The sequence below is a fragment of the Myotis myotis genome, unplaced genomic scaffold (assembly GCF_014108235.1).
Source record: "Myotis myotis isolate mMyoMyo1 unplaced genomic scaffold, mMyoMyo1.p scaffold_m19_p_3, whole genome shotgun sequence".
Lineage (NCBI taxonomy): Eukaryota > Metazoa > Chordata > Mammalia > Chiroptera > Vespertilionidae > Myotis > Myotis myotis.
The window spans coordinates 55,869,055-55,887,963 of NW_023416335.1; the positions used below are offsets into that span (position 1 = coordinate 55,869,055).

Sequence of the window (18,909 nt, forward strand, 5' to 3'; positions counted from 1 at the left end):
AAGCTGTGAGTCAAAGTGTGAAAAAAAGATTTTTATAGAAGCCTAGCCAAGTGCTTCAGGGTTGAGCAAAGGCTTAATTCTAAACCCTTTCTGTGTCAGTTGCACCTTATAATTGTATAGTTTATGAGCAGCTGGAATTAACTCAAAGAAAAACCATCACTTCTCTGTGGATACAGTGAGAAATGCTAAAAAGAAATTTTGTTAACCATAGCAACTAATAATGCTTTTCTTTATGTACATTTCAAAATGTTTGGGAGAAAATATTAGTTGTTATGTAGAACCATAGCATAAATTTTATATATAACTAGAGGCCCGGTGCACAAAAATTTGTGCACTCGGGGGGGAGAGGGGGTCCCTCAGGCCGGCCTGTGCCCTCTCGCAGTCTGGGACCCCTCAGGAGATAATGACCTGCTGGCTTAGGCCTGCTCCCAGGTGGCAGAGGGCAGGCCCAATCCCTAGGTGCAGCCCCTGGTCGGGCTCAGAGCAGGGCAGATTGGGGAGTTGGGGTGCCGCCCCCGGTCATGCTCAGAGCAGGGCCCATCAGGGGGGTTGGGGCTCCATACCCTGTCACGCACAGAGCAGGACCGATCAGGGGGTTGAGGAGCTCCCCCTTGTCACACACAGAGCAAGGCCGATCAGGGGGTTGGGGAGCTCCCATCACTCACAGAGTAGGGCCAATAGGGGAGTTGGGGCACCGCCCCCTGTCACACACAGAGCAGGGCGGATCAGGGGGTTGGGGCGCCACCCTCTATCACCCACAGAGCAGGGCCGATCAGGGGGTTGGGGTGCCGCCACTGTCACACTCAGGGCACGGCCGATGGGGAGGTTATGGCTCTACCCAGGCACACACAGAGCAGGGCCCGTGGGGGGAGGGGGGTTGGGGCACCGCACCCTCTCACACACAGAGCAGGGTGATCAGGGGGTTGGGGCGCCTTCCCCTGTCAGGAACAGAGCAGGGCGGATAGGGAGGTTGTGGCCCCACACCCTGTCACACACAGAGCCGCAGGGCGATCAGGGGGTTTGGTCGCTGCCCCCTGTGACGCTGATCCTGGTGCTGGGAGGCCTCGCTGCTCTGCTGATTCTGGTGCTGGGAGGCATATTACCCATTTACTATATAGGATAGAGGCCTGGTGCACAGGTGGGGGCCAGCTGGTTTCCTGGATCAGGGTGGGGGTCCCCACTGGGGTGCCTGGCCAGCCTGCATGAGGGGATGATGGCTGTTTGCAGCTGGTCACACCCCCTTCAGGGTGGGGTCCCCACTGAGGTGCCTGGCCAGCCTGGATGAGGGGATGTTGGCTGTTTTCAGCTGGTCACACCCCCTTCAGGGTGGGGGTCCCCACTGGGGTGCCTGGCCAGTTTGGGTGAGGGGCTGAGGGCCGTTTTCAGGCTGGCGGGTGACTGAAGCTCCCAACCTGTCCTTTTTTTCTTTTTTTTTTATTCTGGGCCAGCTTTAGCTCTGAGGCTTGGCTCCAGCTCTGAGGCCTCGGCTGCTGAAAGCAGGTATCGGGTTTGTTTGGGTTCTATAATTGTAACACTGTTGCAGTCCTGGTCCCTCCAGCTCTGAGATCCTGGCTGGCTGAAAGCAGGGATCTGCGTTTGTTCTATAATTGAAACAATGTTGCAGTCCTGCTGGCTGAAGCCCAGCTGGCTGAAAGCAGGTTTCTGGTTTTGTTTAGCTTCTATATTTGTAACAATGTTTCTTAAACTGCAAGCTCAGAGGCCGGCAAGGCAGGTGGGGAACGTTGGATTCCTCCGTCACTGAAGCAAGCAAGCCTCCTGTTCACTTCAAGCTGCCTGGCTGCCGGCCACCATCTTGGTTGGCCATTAATTTGCATATCACCCTGATTAGCCAATGGGAAGGGTAGCAGAGGTATGGCTAATTACCATGTTTCTCTATTATTAGATAGGATCACTTATCTGTGTTCTCCTTATGTAATGTATTTTCCACTGTCCTTTACAGAGAAGATTAAAGGGAAAATAGAGATTTTGGGGACCATGGTATTATTGTCTCATTTTATAAATTAAATTTATTGGCATAACATTATTTAATAACATAATACAATTTTCAAGTATAAATTCTATAATTCATCATTTGTATATTGCATTGTGTGCTCACCACCCAAAGTCTAGCCTCCTTCCATCACCATATATTTGATCCCCTTTAATTATGGTCTCTTATTAGGCATTTTTTTCTAGGATAAACATTGTATGAGAGATAGTTATCAGCTCACTCCCAACTGCTCTTCCTCTCCCATGAGATGTGGGAGGTAGTTATTAAAAGCCTCAATATGTTTCTCTCTCTTCAGCTTACTTAAATTGCTTTCGTAGAGTATCAAAGACATTTGTAAAATTAAGAGTCTCCATATAAAAGTTTTACTATGGTACTTCTTTCACGCCAAGAACTAAATCTGAGGCTTTAACTTTAGTGCAAAAGGAAAATTTGTCTCTCTGAAAGGAGTATAGAATACAGTGAGATAACCATATAATTCTTGAACTCTGTTGACACCCCCAAATGGGCCCAGCTTTATATAGTTTTATAACTCTTTTCAATGATGGAGTCATAAAGATTATATATTAAAGAAATTGACAGTTCCATAAAGAAATCAGAAATTTTAGATATTTTAAATATAAGATGTGACCAAGAATGCTAATGGTTCTAATTCACCATGATTCACTGGGATTAAGCCATGACCAGTAGATGATCACTGGCTAAAGGAGAACACTTAGAAGACACCAGATTCTTCATTCTGGTTTCACTCATGGGGCTCAGGATGTTAGAGCTGGAAAGCAATAGACTTTTTCTTGGAGGAGGATTATAGGGAGTTGGTTAGTTCGAGATTTAGCCGCTAACCCACAGAATATTTATTAGGCACCTAATACGAGCCATGCATTGTACAATGTACTGTAGATAAAGAAGTGAACAAGACACTCAATATTACCATTAAAATCCTCTAGTTGAAGAGAGATGATTAAGTAACCATTTCCTCTAAGAGACAAATGCTATGGGACAGAAAGGATGGAGAATTTGAGAACATCTAGGAGGACTGATACAGATGTGATGGCAGGGGGTGGGGCCTTCCGCAGCAGGAGAGATTGACGCCTAAACTGAGACCTGAAGGATAAGCAAAAGTTAACCACACAATAGCCCTGAAGGAGGCCTGAGGAGTGTGGGTAAGTTAGGGTATGTGGGTGGAACATAATAGAGGATGTGGTGAGAAGGCCTGTGGAGGCAGGATGGGGTGGGCTTTGGAAAGCAGGTTAAGAAGTGTGGACATTATCCAATGGCAATGGCAATGGGAAGCCATTTAATCAGAAGAATGAGGTGATCAGATTGGTGTTTTCGAAAAATCACTCTACAATGTGGCCAATGGACTGCAGGGTAGAAAGTACGACAGGCGACTGAGGAATTAGTTAGGAGACTGCCCAGTCATCTAGACTATAGTAGTCATGGGGCTGATGAAATGTCTCAGTTCCTGAGATAATTAGAAGCATCCAAGTGACCTATTGATTACAGGGGATGAAGCAATGGAGAGTCAGTGTCACCCTCTCCCCCACCCTCTAGCTTTCTGACTTGAGCAGAAATATGGGAAATGTAAAATAGGAAGGAGCTCTTGTTGGAATACTGAAAACTCGGAGGTATGTCTCAGCAAATGGGAAGCCCTTAAAACGATGGAAGGATAATAGTTCCAATAGTTCAGAGTATTTTTTCTACTTCAGATGAAGGATACGCTTTCCAACTGTAATGGCCTAAATGTCACAAGATGCTTTCCAACCTTCATTTGGGAGCAGCAGTTTACAGGCTACAAATAATTGAATATCTCCCTTTAGTATCTCTTATTTCATGAAGACATGAAACTGTCACTGCTAAGAGCCTGCAGTTTCTCCTTGAATAGGTGAAAATTCTGGGCACATCTGCATTTGTTCGGGTTGCTGAGTTCTTAGAAGGAGCTCAGGGACACCTGCTTACATTCTGATCAATGGCTAAAGTTTATTCTGCCTCTAACTGCGAATGAAGTATACAGCTGTTGGAAATGTCAGCAAAGTCCCATAAAGAGAACTCTGATTCGCTGCTGTTACACTGTTAAATAATCAGTGTTCACGTCACATTGGATTGGATGTAAAAGTGCCTTGTGGCTGTTATTCCCACTGGGAGGCACTTTAGAATGACCCCTCTCCCTCTACCCCCTGAAATCAAGCAGCCAGCATAAATACATTATAGATACAGTGGCTGAACGAATGGAAGGAAGTCACTTTTTTTTTTTTCAAATAGGCAGCTTAGTCTTTCTTGCTCAGCTGTTTTGAGAAAATTCTTGAACATCCAAGCTGATTATCATCAAATCTGGTGTAAATACTAAAGAATCATCAGATATCAGGTTACATCTGTGGATAAAGCTGCCATTTGAAAACAACATGAAGGCCAATATTTTTTAAAAAATTATAGAAATCCTATCAGTGTAAGAAAAATGTCTTCTTTTTATAGATATTTGTTATCAGGAGTTGCTGATAGAAACCATATTTTTATAAAATTAGCCTCTTCTACTAAAAGGCAAAACTCTTTAGAGAAAGTTACCATGGTCTGCCAACATAGCACATTTGCTAGAGGGAGGGAAGGAAGGACAAGAAAGTTAGAAGGAGGTGGTGAGGGATGGAGGGAGGGAGGAAGGAGAAGTGGGGGAGGTAGGGAGGAAGGGAGAGAGGGAGGGAGGAGGGAAGGGAAGGATGGAGGGAGGGAGGAAAAGAGAACATTTTATGGAATGGCCCACTGAGGGAAGAGTTTGCTATAGTAGCCACATGTGGTTATTAAACCTAATCACTCCTAAAACTGTTACTAATAAAAAAGGAAATCTGCCCCAACCAGTACATTATGAAGAAATGGTTCTACTTAATAAAGATATTTTCATATGATTTTCAGTGGCAGAAGCAACACCAAAAGTCTGCTGGTATTTCAGCTGCTAGAAAAACTCTATGAGACAGTACTTTCTCTCCTCCCTCTCATTTTAACAATAACTTTCTAGAATTAATGTTTCTGGATGTAGTTCTTTAATTGCAGAGGTGGAGGGGGATAGAAGGGAGGGGTCTGTACAGAGTGTAAAGAATGAACAGAGAAGGAGAATCTGAGCTGTTTTAGCCACAGAACTTTGGTGTTTCTTGCCGATAGTGATGTCACAAGGACCTGAGTTTAGGTCAAGAACGTGTTTTCACATCTTTAGCTATAGCTTCCTCTTTTATAACATAGGGTGAATGAATATATTTCTCATGGGTTTGTTGTGAGGATTAAATATGTGTAAACTGCCAGTTACATGACAGTGCCCAATAAATGCTACTGTCTAAGTAGCAACTGCCTTTGTACCTACCTGCTTCAGAAGCCCCCACAACAGATAAAAACATACAGATAGAAAAAGTGGGAAAAAGCATTAATGTCGAAAACAAACTAGGAGACATAAGATCTAGATCAATGAGAATATGGCCCTGTCCGTCCTCTTTCTCCCATTGGATTAAAGCACTTTTCTGTGTCCTAATTGCTTTCTTCCCTGCAGAAGATTGAGACTATGATTCACATCTATATATTTCCTCTGATAAAATTTCATGTCAGTAGAACAGTCTGGACTTCAAATGCACTCTGGTGCATTTATTTATTAACTATTAATAAAGCCCTTTAGGTGAATGATATGACATGAAGATGATGAACAATAAGACATTTGCAGAACTCAACTGTAAGTTCAAGGCTAAAATCTGCTGTCACATTGTGAGCCTACCCTAGCTGTGGATCTGTAGTTTCAAAGACCCTGAGTAGCCTTTCCGATCTCAGGAGGTATCAATATGAACCATAAGTTTGGCTCAGTTTCCCCAAAACACTTTTTCTTACTTAATTTCGCTCATTTTTCATTTCAGTTCTGACCGTCTATTTCCTAAATACAACAAACACCACATTGTCTTGGTGCAAATAAAAAGTACAGAACTGAGTCTGAAGCACGACATTGATTCCATCTATAACACTGGGGTTATAGATGTGTCCCCATGTGACACTAAAGAAAAATAAAAGGCTTCAAGAAAGAAAGACAAGACGAGCAAAGAAAAGAAAGAAAATACCTAACCCAGAACCTTAAGAACATGTCATGTTAGTTAGGCAAAGTCACTAACCGTGCTGTGTTCCTGAGAGCAGACGGTTGCACTTTAATAAGATTGTCCAAGTCTTGGCTATTCAAAAGAGACGAAAATAAGTTCAGGTTAGCGATGGGTTTTTGGTGGTACTCATTCAACAAAGCAACATTTTACAAACCCGCTGCACCCTGGGACCACAGACTCATGAAAACATGATATGACAGATTTTATGGGATCACCTCTGACTGCTTCGGACCGCTGAGGGGTTCACTCTGATGAGGGTATCGAGATCCTGGTTTCTTTAGAGAAAAATAAAAAGATTGCCAATGAATGAGAAGGTTCTTTTGATAAGATCATGAAGGTTATAAATCTGTTTAGAATTCTGATAAAACAAAAATAGTCTTCCCAACTAAAGCAGAAAAATTAGTACAGTTCTATTACCTCTGATTGTTGGTGAGAGTTTCAGGATTCACTTTGATGAGCTTGTCAAATTCTTGATTTCTTTAAGTGGAAAAAAATGAAGCCAGCTCGGTTAGTGGTAATAAGGGTTTAAGTTGGTTGGAAATAGGAAGAAAGGATTTGTTATCTTATCATTTAGTTTGAGACATATTGATTTGGCCCAGAACAGCCTAGAAATAAGTTTTTTTAACCAACACTTTGAAATTTATTTGTGTTGTTAATTTAAATATTTTTTATTGACTTCAGAGAGGAAGGGAGAGGGAGAGAGAGATAGAAACATCAATGATGAGAAAGAATCATTGATTTGCTGCCTCCTGCATGCGCCCTACTGGGAGTCGAGCCCACAACCTGGGCATGGGCCCTTGACCGAAATCGAACTCAGGACCCTTCAGTCAGTCCACAGGCCAACACTCTATCCCTTGATCCAAACCAGCTAGAGCCACTCTGAAATGTTTTAACTTTATGAAGATACAAACTGATTCTAATGACCTTGCTATTTTAAAAATTATATTCATCAATTAAATATCCTATATAATAAAAGCCCAGTGACCGAATGGCAGAACAACCAGAACAACCGGGCAACCAGTCGCGCACTGACCAGATGCAAACTGACCAACCACCAGTAGGCAGACATTCAGTGCAGGAGCTGCCCCCTGGTAGTCAGTGCCCTCTCACAGTGGGAGTGCCGCTCAGCTGCTCAGCTGACTGCAGAAGGAGCAGCTGCTTAGAGGGCAGGCCCACAGCCACCGGGATAAGCCGCGCTCCCACAGCAGGCCGATCCCTGAAGGCCACACCCCCCACCAGTGCATGAATCCATGCACCAGGCCTCTAGTGTATATATATATATATATATATATATATACTCTAAAATTAGGATTACGCTTAACATAAGATTTGGCAAAAGTGAGTTTCAGCAATCCATCAAAATTGAGTTTTCTTCCCTCTATGATGACTGCAAAACCAAATTAAACTCCGTTGTTTATGGTCAAATGAATAACATCCTCTGAAATTGTCCAATTCCTATTTGAAGTCCTACCAGTTTCTTTTCCCAGTCGCAGAACAATATTTGCTTTCACATGGTTTGCCAACATTCACTACCTCATTGTGTATAATGCCTTGTTTTAAAGGCTGGAAAGTTGTGACTTTTCAAAGTGTTCCTCTAAACTCCTTTTTAATATCTATTCAAAGAAATACAATAGCCTGCCATGTCAAGAGGTCACAGGACTGGCATCTGCTCCCAGCAGCATCTTGGACAGCAACCTGCCTGTACCGCCTTCCCTCCAACAACCCTTTTTAATCATATAAAAATAAAATATATTTTACTCATGGAAAACATTGCTGTGAGGGAAGGGGAGCCTCTTAGAGGTTAATCATCAAAAAGGTCTGAGAAAGTTCCCCTGACTAGCCTCTCCATAGGATGTGCTTTCCATCAGCGCATGGATTCACTCAGTTGAACACCTTTCTTAGATCTCTGTGGTAGGCGGAAAGCCACTCATTGAATTTTCACTTTTTTGAATTATCTTCAATAATATTATTCTCAAAAATAATCAACTGGTATCTATAAGTACTATTAAAAGAATGATTAACATATGAAAAACATCCATTGCAAAAAAACAAAACAAAACCCTATCAATCTGCCATAAGGCAAAACCATGCCTGAAAGATAACAATTTTTAAAATTAGGTTAATGTGACATATTAGAAGAAAAAAATACAAAGAATGAAACTTTGTAGAGGAGATAATATGCTCAAAAGCCAGAGTCTTTCACTGTATAAAATTAACCATAAACAGAACTTCCATTTTAACTGTTCTGCTGAACGTAGAAAATTTGATTCATCCAACTACCTAGAACAGTGATTGTGAAGCCCAATAAAGAAATTAAAAAAAGAGAAAGAAATATATTTTACATCACAGCCCAATACTAAGCTCTTTATTCAGACAGACACACACACAATGAAACATAAATTTCATGAACTAATACCCTCACTACATAAGAACTCTCATTTTCTACTCTATTTAATTCATTTTACTTAATTGGGAAAAAATTCTGATTGCCATTCACTAAATTAATTACAAAACCCTTTAATGGGTTGCAACCCACAGTTTGAGAAATACTAACTTATAAAACATAAATGTACGCTATATTCTATTCCTAGTCCTAAAAAGACAATACTGTGTGTTAATAAAACAAGGATCTCAGTAACAGTCCTGAATTGCCTTGATTGACAGCACATGCAATTTATCTCAATGAACTGAAAACAACAAATTTATAGAGTTGTTTTTTCAGGCCCTGGGTACCTACAACCACAGGAATCTTATATCTACCTTTTTTCGAGGAAAAATATAACATGTTTTCTACTGAGGTTACTGATTTCATTTATTTTGCCTTAAGGATGTAGTAAAGGGACACATTAGAATATTAAAACCTATTATTACTTCCATGTACTCTAAAAGCTTGGCAGTAAAGTACTTGGCAGTAATCATTCTATGAAGTAATCATTCAAATGACCCTTTAAAGCAGTAAAGACACCTCCTGGCTGTCCCATGGCAAGAGCAATAATCCCAACCTTACAGCCTCCTCTATTTCCCGAGGTTCTCAATTAACTTTCATTTATTTTAAGATCAAAGTCTGTGTGCTGTGGTTTAAAGAATGGTAGTCAGGCTAAGAGTTAGGCTAGACATCAGAAGAACTCACAGAAGACAAATTTTTGCCCCTGGCCTCAGTATTCTCATCTATAAAATGGGGAGATTGGACTGGGTCATCTCTAATGCTCTGCCCATCTCTAATATCTTCTACTCCTAGGAATCTATGAATCTGAAATTTACCACTTGTCATGTTTATTAATTAGCTATTCAATGCCTTTTTTTCTTTTTAAATGTAACGCACTAAGAATGCATTCTATATCCAGCAAGCAGTACGTGAGTATTCTAAAATGTAATATATTAAATTGACAACCTATTATTGTCTCGGAATAACATCTCTGGTATATAATTAGCTTTAATCTATGATAATTGCCTGCTGTTAATAGGATTCAGTATGTCTACTGAATTCTCTTTGTGGCGTTCATGGCCTATAATTATATCTCGTGTGCTACTCATGACACCTACTAGTAGTTGTAAGCTTCAAACCAGTTGGTGCTCAATAGTTACTTAGAGCACAGAACTACTCTCAGTATCCCACCAGTTTTCTCTACGTCCCTAGTTAAATCACCTGCCTTTTCTGAATCTTAAATTCCTCTTCTGTAAATTGATTAGGTTAAATTGAAACAGAGGTTTTCAAAATTGTTCAAACTAACTGGGATATGAGTTCCTTGAAGTTCCTTCATTTCACCTCTAAGATTTTGCAATTTTCATATATACCAACTAAACTCAAGAAGAAAAATCATGAAAACATTGTCAAGATATAGTATATAACATATATAATAGTATTGTATAATGATATAAAGCTAATCATATAACCGGAGACAAAAAGTGACTTATATCATCTTACACATGTGTACTACTTAAAGAATTATCAAAATTTAGGGCCATAACTTTGCTGGGAGCAGCAAACCATCTAAGAAACAGTAAAATCATAAAGTTTCCACTAAGTATCAAAAAAAATACTCTTCAAAAACAAGGATGAATGATAGTTGCTGGCCATGAGTCTAATGAAGTGTCTGAGTGTTTTTTTAAAATTATATTATTTTTTAATTAATTCAAGAGATAAAGGTATTAACATTAATTCTACAAAACAAACGGCACATAGACCAGTCATGCTCCTACTACAATCACTCTCTTCAGTTGCTTTACTTGAAGCTGAAAAGAGTGAAGCCACCCCATATTTTTTTCAGCTGCCTTTCCTTTTTGCTATTAGCAAACAGGTAATCCAAATTTCCAGGGACATTTAAAAACTGTGATGCTTTTGCCCCAGCCAGTGCTCTCAGTGGTTAGAGCACCAGCCTGTGCACCGAATGATTGTGGGTTTGATTCCAGGTCTTGGGCAAGTACCTGGGTTGCAGGTGTGAACCCAGCCACAGTTGGGGGTGTGGGGGAGGCAACCAATCAATGTCTTTCTCACATCAATGTTTCTCTGTCTCTCTCTCTCTTTCTGTCTCTCTCTCCCTCCCTTACACGCTCTCTAAAAATCAAGGGAAAACATATCCTTGGGTGAGGGTTAACAGTTAATTAATTTAAAAATGTATGATGCGTTTAAAAGACTTATTCCATTTGTAAATAGAATGATTATAAGTCATTTATATTCTTGTTGTGTTTAGTTAAGGAGAAACAAAACATTACAAAACAACAACAAAAAGAAACATCCTTCTCTTACCCAGCCATTTTTTTTTTTCTGACAGCTTTGGGGCTTAGATTACTAAATGTATTAAGAACTTTTTCATTGCTAAAATAAAATAAAAGATCAAATACAAATGGAAATCAGCAAATTTTATGACTGGCATTTTTTTTCTTTTGACACTTGAATCATTCAATGGAATCTACATAAAAAGCGATAAATTTACTGTTTCTACTTTATATACATTAGTTATCTTCTTTAAATCCTCAAAACAACCTAATAAGACGTTTACTATCACCCCTCCTTTATAAATAAAGAAACTCGACTTCAGAGAAGTTAAGACACTCCTGGGGGCCAGGTACCTAAGAAGTGACTGAGGGTGAACCAGGATTGAAACACTGTGATGCTGTTGCCCCAGCATTGAAGATTGAAACCATGGCAACTGGATCCAAACCCCATGCTCCTTTCTGCTAACACCCTTCCTCTCTCTCTGTTCATGATTCTTTACATCTGCACAGGGCTTTTCACTGACATTATCTTCCCAAGAATGAAAGGTAGCTTGGAGTTAGTTGCTCTGCCATGCTTTTCCTAACTTCTGTTCCATTGTATAATGGGTCTTAACTTCTCAAGAAGACAGAAACAAATTCAATGTCACGAAAAGTATCTTAAATATAAGAATGTAATGTTGCTTATTTTCTTAGGAGTCATTTAAAAAAATAATCCTTGGGTTTGTGAAGGAGTAGAAAGCCAATATTCTTTAATTTATTCAGTTTTATAAACTTAATATTTATTTACTGTAAATTTACAATAATAAACTAGTTTTGGTATTTTGTGTCAAAATGAATTTCTCAAGTAGTAATCTATATATATAAAACCCCCGATTTGGCTCAGTGGATAGAGCATCGGCCTGCGGACTCAAGGGTCCCAGGTTGGATTCCGGTCAAGGGCATGTACTTTGGTTTTGGGCACATCCCCAGTGGGGAGTGTGCAGGAGGCAGCTGATCGATGTTTCTCTCTCATCGATGTTTCTAACTCTCTATCCCTCTCCCTTCCTCTCTGTAAAAAATCAATAAAATATATTAAAAAAAAAAACAACCCTAAGCGACCAGGTGACTGGCTGGTAGCTATGATGCGCACTGACCACCAGGGGGCAGACGCTCACTGCAGGAGCTGCCCCCTGGTGGTCAGTGTGCTCCCACAGCCCACAGCGGGAGCGCCTCTCAGCTGACCAACAGGTGCCAGATGCTGGGCTGGGAGCACCGCTGCAGCAGGGCAAGCTTCCTCCCCCGACACTCCCTCTCCGCTCCCCTCCCCCATGAGCTGGCAGGTAAGGCCGGGCTGTAGAGGTGTAGAGGTCCACTGATCCCCACAGGCCAGGCTGAGGGACCCCACTGGTGCATGAACCCATGCACCGGGCCTCTAGTTATACAGAATTAGCTTCAATATTATTATTTTAAACAATATTCTAATGAAATAAATGGAAGCAATAATAAAAGAAAAATCTTTATAGCATTATTATACATCAACAAATCAATTTGCCCTAGACAGTTTGGATCAGTGGATAGATCATCTACCTGTGCACCAAAGGATCCCAGGTTCCATTCTAGTCAAGGGCAGGAATGTTGGTTGCAGGCTCCTCCCCAGCCCTGGCCCTGGTCAGGGTGCATGCAGGAAGCAACCAATCAATGTGTTTCTCTCATATTGATATTTCTCTCTGTCTTTCCTTTTCTCTTCCACTCTCTCTAGAAGTCAATGGAAAAATATCCTCTAATTTTATTTTTTGGCATAAATTGGAGACTTGCTCAGGAGTCTTGAATAATCTTAATAAGCTTACCTTTTGTTTGCTGAGGGTGTCACTTTGATAAGATTGTTCAGGTCTTGGTTCCTAAAACAATGTTGTAAGTTTCAATAGCTGGTCAAATCAACTAAAATCAATAATGTGCCTATTTTTTCAACCTTAATATTTAATTCAATGATTGTTGCTAATTTAATTTTTTATTGATTGATTTTAGGGAAAAAGATAGAGGAAGGGAGAGAGAGTAATACAGATTTGTTATTCTACTTATTTATGCATTCATTGTTTGATTCTTATATGTGCCCTGACTGGGGATCAAACCCTCAACCTTGGCAGATCCGGACAACACTCTAAGCAACTGAGCTACCTGGCGAGGGCTGATTGTTGCTAATTTAAAACTTCATCATTACTTAAATTCTCTTTTTAGCCCTAGGAAAAACCCGATTGCTACTATCCATTTCTTGCATAATTTTGTACTTATGAAAATTCATTTTCATTTTATTTTATTTCTTTAAAGGTAACCTCAAATTTAAATTACTTACAAACTCCTTATTATCTATATTATATTTTACAGTAGAATTAGCATTTAGAATATTTTTGGAGGTTTTAATAGATAAGAGGAAAATATAAAATTGCTCATCATTTTCGTATCTTCCATATTTCTCTCCCTCTCCTCCAAAAAAACCCAGCCAACTAAACAAACATAAAAACAGAGACTTTCAAAAAAAAGTTATTTTCTGATTCTAAGGCATATAGTAATATACATAACATGAATATGTAATATTGAGGTTACTTCAAAATATAAAATCAAATCACTTCAGAATCACACTTTATGCAATGCTAAATCAGAACTAGTAAGACTTCAGATTATAAAATTGTTTTTATTCTAAGCATTCAAATAGGCAATCATAACTTTAAAGGGACATTTCTGCTATTACACTAGGCTTTCATACAAACCCTAATACCAAAAGCCTGAATAAGAACCCTAATTTGATATACTTCATTGTGGGGACAATGTTATAGATCCTGAGGAGAAACAAAGATCAGAAAGGCTTATATCACTTAAATAATTTTTAGGATTCGCCTGCAAACTCATTTTATGCACATATCTTCCCATGTGACTATGTTGAACTATATGAAATTATCATTTGGTGGGTCAAAAATGGTTGAATATCAATCATTTTATAAGTTTCAACATAATAGGATAATTTCTTTGCTATCTTTTTTTAATGATTTTTTAAATTGATTTGAGAGAGAGAGAGAGAGAGAAACGTTGATCCGTTGCCTCCTGCACGTCCCTTATTGGGGATTGATCCTGCAACCTGGGCATGTGCCCTGACTAGGAATTGAACTGGCAACCTCCTGATGCATGGGACGATGCTCAACCAACTGAGCCACATTGGCCGGGCTGCTATCTTCTTTGACTTAAGCATTGAGTAGTGCTACAAGGACCCAACAATTAAGAAAAAATAGTAACAATAACACTAATAGATAATGGCTAATAAGTACTTGAACGCTGAGTGCTTTACAAGCTCGATCTTATCTAATTTTTGTAGTAACTCACTTTACAGGTAAATAAGCTCAGGCTTAAAAGAGATTAAGCCAATTGCTTCTACAGCTGTAGAAACTAAGTATTTTTGGAAGAGGAACAAGGGAGACCTATCTTTCACTGAATCTTAATCTGCAAAGTAAAGTATTCCATAGCCTCTAAACTCAATATCTGACTCCCAGACAAAGACAATAATGTTATGTTCTAATTTGGTGGGGAAAAAAAACAAAACTAAGAACAATTTAGCACTAAAGATTCAGATAAAATAGTGATGAAATTTTTGGGTAACCATAAAATAAATTAAAATATATGCAAAGGGTGGGGATGGGTGGGCAGGAGGCTGTGTTTGGGAAGTTACCCCAACTATATTCAGAATTCATCTTTCACACCCACACAAAATACTATCTAGTCCAGCCTGCAGTCTGGTTTTGTAAATAAAGTTTTATTGGAACACAGCCACACCCACTTGTTTATAATGTACTATGTATGGCTGCCAGTTGACTAGTTAAAACAGAACTGTTTTGGACTCCCCAGACCTTAAATATTTACTGTCTAGAACCTTCAAGCAAAAGTTGCTGTCTCCTGATCTAGCCTAAGACTCTTTATATGATAGCTACACAGTGTAAAGGAAGAGCATTCCTATGTGCAAAGATAGGAATTCTATCAGAAAAATATATATATATTCCTTAGTACCTTTTGTATTTAACTCATGTTCAAACTACCATGACAATATGTGTTTATAGCATCATGGTTTTGTCATCTTTTTGCTTACTTAACATGATGTGTCTTAGAGAAAATTCCCTCTATATAAAAGACAAGTATCATTTTTTTAAAATGTGCTTTTATTGGTTTTAGAGAGGAAGGGAGAGGGAGAGCGAGATAGAAACATCAATGATGAGAAGGAATCATCTATAGGCTGCCTCCTGCATATCCTCTAGCGGGGATCAAGCCTGCAACCCAGGCAAGTGCCCTGGCTGGGAATCCAACCATGACCTCCTGATTCATGAGTCGATGCCCAACCACTGAGCAACACTGGCAAGGCAGAGAAATGTCATTTTTTATATTCCTTATTATTTCAATGAACTAAGAATAATTTTTTCAAATGACCTTCCAATTTTAGGGTTTTTTTTGTTTTTGTGGGGGTTTTTTGTGGTAGACAGTAAGAGTAGAGGGAATAAAGAAGGGAGGAAGAAGGAAGGAGAAATTTCCTTTGGGCTTGGCGGAGTGGGCTAGAAGGTGTCAATAGGGAAAAGAGGGACATGTGTAAAACTTTCAACAATAAAGACTTTATAAAAAATAAATAAAATAAAAAACAACCTTGTTTAGAGTACTTATCTCTAGGAAATTGTTTGGGGATGATGTTTCATCTCATGGGCAAGTCTGATTCATTTTGAGGGAACCCCAAGCGTGGAACACAAATCCCATACTGATAAGAGATATTCTAAAGAATTGCCTCTCCTCCACTAAAGCTCACAGCCAGGGAGCCCTGAACAAGAATGTAAATGCCAGATTGCTGACACAGAGCTATTGATTTTGAGTCCCATTGCTGGCTGTCTCCATGATGGGACAGTATATTTTATCATGTTTTTAAGTTAAATAGAAAAAAGGGGGATGAGAGATAGGAGAGTTCCATGAACCTCACCTTTGGTTAGTTCTGTTTGTTTCAGGAGCCACCTTGATGAGGCTGTCGACACTTTGGCCCCTTTAACACATTATAGAAATGATCAGATCAATGGTCAATTTATATCATGCAGTTGCAAATATTTATTAAATCTTAGGGACACTTTTATTATAAAATATTTTATTAGGAAGTATTTATTATAACAGAGATATCTCAAAGGGTTAAAGTTTTTCTGTGCTGACTGTGAATATATTTGTGGTGGTCCTAACTATAACTGCATAGAAATAATAATCAATAACTAAAGCTTTTAGAAAATTTGTGATGGGCCAGGCACTGTTCTAAGTGATTTACATAATTAAGGTGATTTAAACCTCACCTCAAATCTATGACAGAAGAACTATCCTCCCAATTTCATGAAGGGAAAAACTGAGACACAGAAAGATTAAGATTTTCCTACATGGCTAAGGGTGGCAGGGTTGAAATTTCAAGCTAAGCAATCTAACTCCAGAGTGCATGCACTTTCCATTACTCCAACCATCTTCCTGAGACGTAGTATTGGAATTAGCGTTGGAAGTAACTAGAGCAGTTGGTCCAACTTCCTCGCTTTGAGGATGAGAAAAATGAAGCTCAAACAGGGAGGAACCAATCCGGTTCACACAGTGAGTGAGGGCAGAGCCAGGCCTGGGCCCACACGTGCAGGTTCCAGTCCGGTTCTCTTTCCCCTTTCCTGTGCCATCCCTCTGCTCAACAAAATAAACAAGTCAACGAATAAAAGTGTCCTGTCCATCCTGGAAAAACAACTATTCACCTAATTGGCCAAAATTGTTAACATTTTAGATATAAGGTTGTGGAGGTTACATGGCTTTTTTTGAACTCTCAAGTGCCAGTCCGCTGAAATGATGATTTAATTCTATTTTAAGCACTGGGTCAGCATGAAATGAGAAAGAAGAGCTTATTAAATCTTACCCTTGCACACTTTTGTCTGTTCTTGGATTCACTTTGATGAGGTTATCAAGGTCTTTGGAACTTTAAACCAAAAAGCAAACACATGGTAAGTAAAAATGGAATTAAATCAACTAAGTATATTAATTTAAAGAATATATGTACTCCAGATGAATTATACTATTAAGTTTTGGTATTTGAATTAATACCAGTTTATGCCCTTCATTTAAAAGAGAGAGAGAAAAAAAGACCCCTGTACAAATTATTGACACACTGGCCAGTTTCTCATTTACCCTAAAAATAAAACCATAAAAGTAAGCAAGATTGAGTTTTAAAAAAATATTCAGGAATTATTTAATGATTTGCCAAAAACTTTCACCTGGCCCCTCTGATGCTATAGCTATACCCTTTTTGTGTTAATGATTTACATTTATAGTGCATTTTTGCTTTAAAGGGATTTTATACCCACTATTTTTATATCCATTCTCTTAATAATCAAGTGACAAAGGTGGGAGAAACATTTTATAACTATAGAGGCCTAAGCCAGTGTGTTCAAGGCACCCATGTGGCAAATAATGGAGCCCAGACTTCCTGATTCAAACTCAAAGACTTTTCCACACAGCCTCTCTGAAGAGTGCCACAAATCTATGCAGCTGGGGAAGGAAGAAAGATCAGAGATAATCCTCACCCTGAGTTACTTCTGTTCACTTCAGGGGCCACTCTGCTGAGATTGTCAAGACTCTGGCCCCTTTAAAACATTAAAAAAATAATGAGGTTAATGAGAGATTAATAACAAGTGGGCAAAATAATTTATTAAAATTCAGAAACACTATCAACACTTAGTGAGATCATGTCGAAGAGTTGGAGATTGGTAAAGGCGACTGCAGAAGAATGTAGGAACTTATGCATCTCTAAAACTCATGGAGACTCAGCGAGAGATCTTAATCTTGGAGCCATTATGCCAGTAGCAAATGCCATACTAGGACTCTGTGTCTATCATGATTTATTTAATGCTATACTCTTGACCTTTGCCAGGTGCACTAAACATTCTGTAGTAATCCTATATATGGCTTATGGCACATTCCAGAAGGCACCCTCTTAATAGCATACTTCAACATGCTGAGGAACTTTCAAATTAACTTTGGAGAATATATATTTTGTAAATGACACTCTTTAGCAAGTGTGCTATTCACAATAATGGATTAAGATTAATATACCGGCTTGTTAATGTTCATGATATACAGCCCGGTATCTGCTTCTAGTGCTTACAACTGTGTGTTAAAGCTACATTTTTACTAGTTCTGTGTTGGCAACAAACAATATAAAGATTAAAATCCATGGAGTTCTGAAATGTAAATATATTTACTGTAATATAAAACTCTACGTAGTCCCTGAAAACACGTCAGGACTTCATTGTTACCCTTTAGAGCAGCGGTTCTCAACCTGTGGGTCGAACGACCCCTTTCACAGGGGTCGCCTAAGACCATCCTGCATATCAGATATTTACATTGCGATTCATAACAGTAGCAACATTACAGTTATGAAGTAGCAACGAAAATAATTTTATGGTTGGGTCACAACATGAGGAACTGTATTTAAAGGGCCAGAAGGTTGAGAACCACTGCTTTAGAGTATCTGCATCTGATCTAAATGGAATTTTGCTTTTCTTACCATTTCTCCATGCCCTGTGGCCCTACTAAGATCATATCATAAAGTCTCTGTGATTGCATCTATACATCAAAGATACAGGTATTTGAAAGCAACCAGATGTTGACTCAAGTTTTTACTTGTATCCAAATGTCTGAGAATGTGTATACCCAGGCTAAAAGCAGCTAAAATATTTGAACCTTTTTCATATAAATAATGAAACAATTAACCCGACAGAAATAGCTATTCTACTCCAGAAAACTCCTTGTTGATGTTGGTTTTTGCTTAAACCATGTATGTGAGATTTAAGTGCCAGTGACTGAAAATAAAAATTCCTAAGATTCTATGTCCACATTTGGGTACTCAAAAAAATAAATAAATAAATAACAACAATAAGCATTGTAACTCCTCCCTTGTAATATTTGTGTTGGTCGTAAAGTTTGCTTTCATTATATTGCCAAGACTTTGATCTCTTTAAACATATTAAATAAAGTACATATTAGTGTAAGGTTATTAAAATT

General features: G+C 39.1%; 1 protein-coding gene across 20 annotated transcripts in view; it reads right to left on the reverse strand.

The window, feature by feature from the left end:
• Nucleotides 1–18,909, reverse strand: part of SCEL (sciellin) — a 108,122-nt gene that overhangs the window by 17,314 nt on the left and 71,899 nt on the right. For 11 of the 20 annotated variants that reach the window (XM_036296533.1, XM_036296531.1, XM_036296530.1 and 8 more), the window contains 7 exons: nucleotides 17,430–17,489; nucleotides 16,766–16,825; nucleotides 15,821–15,880; nucleotides 12,669–12,719; nucleotides 6,544–6,603; nucleotides 6,342–6,401; nucleotides 6,142–6,198 (listed from right to left, as the gene is read on the reverse strand). In XM_036296533.1, coding sequence (XP_036152426.1) covers nucleotides 6,142–6,198; nucleotides 6,342–6,401; nucleotides 6,544–6,603; nucleotides 12,669–12,719; nucleotides 15,821–15,880; nucleotides 16,766–16,825; nucleotides 17,430–17,489 — 408 coding nt within the window. The remainder of the gene's footprint in view (nucleotides 1–6,141; nucleotides 6,199–6,341; nucleotides 6,402–6,543; nucleotides 6,604–12,668; nucleotides 12,720–15,820; nucleotides 15,881–16,765; nucleotides 16,826–17,429; nucleotides 17,490–18,909) is intronic. The other 9 variants (XM_036296539.1, XM_036296537.1, XM_036296526.1 and 6 more) reach the window with 5 other exon arrangements.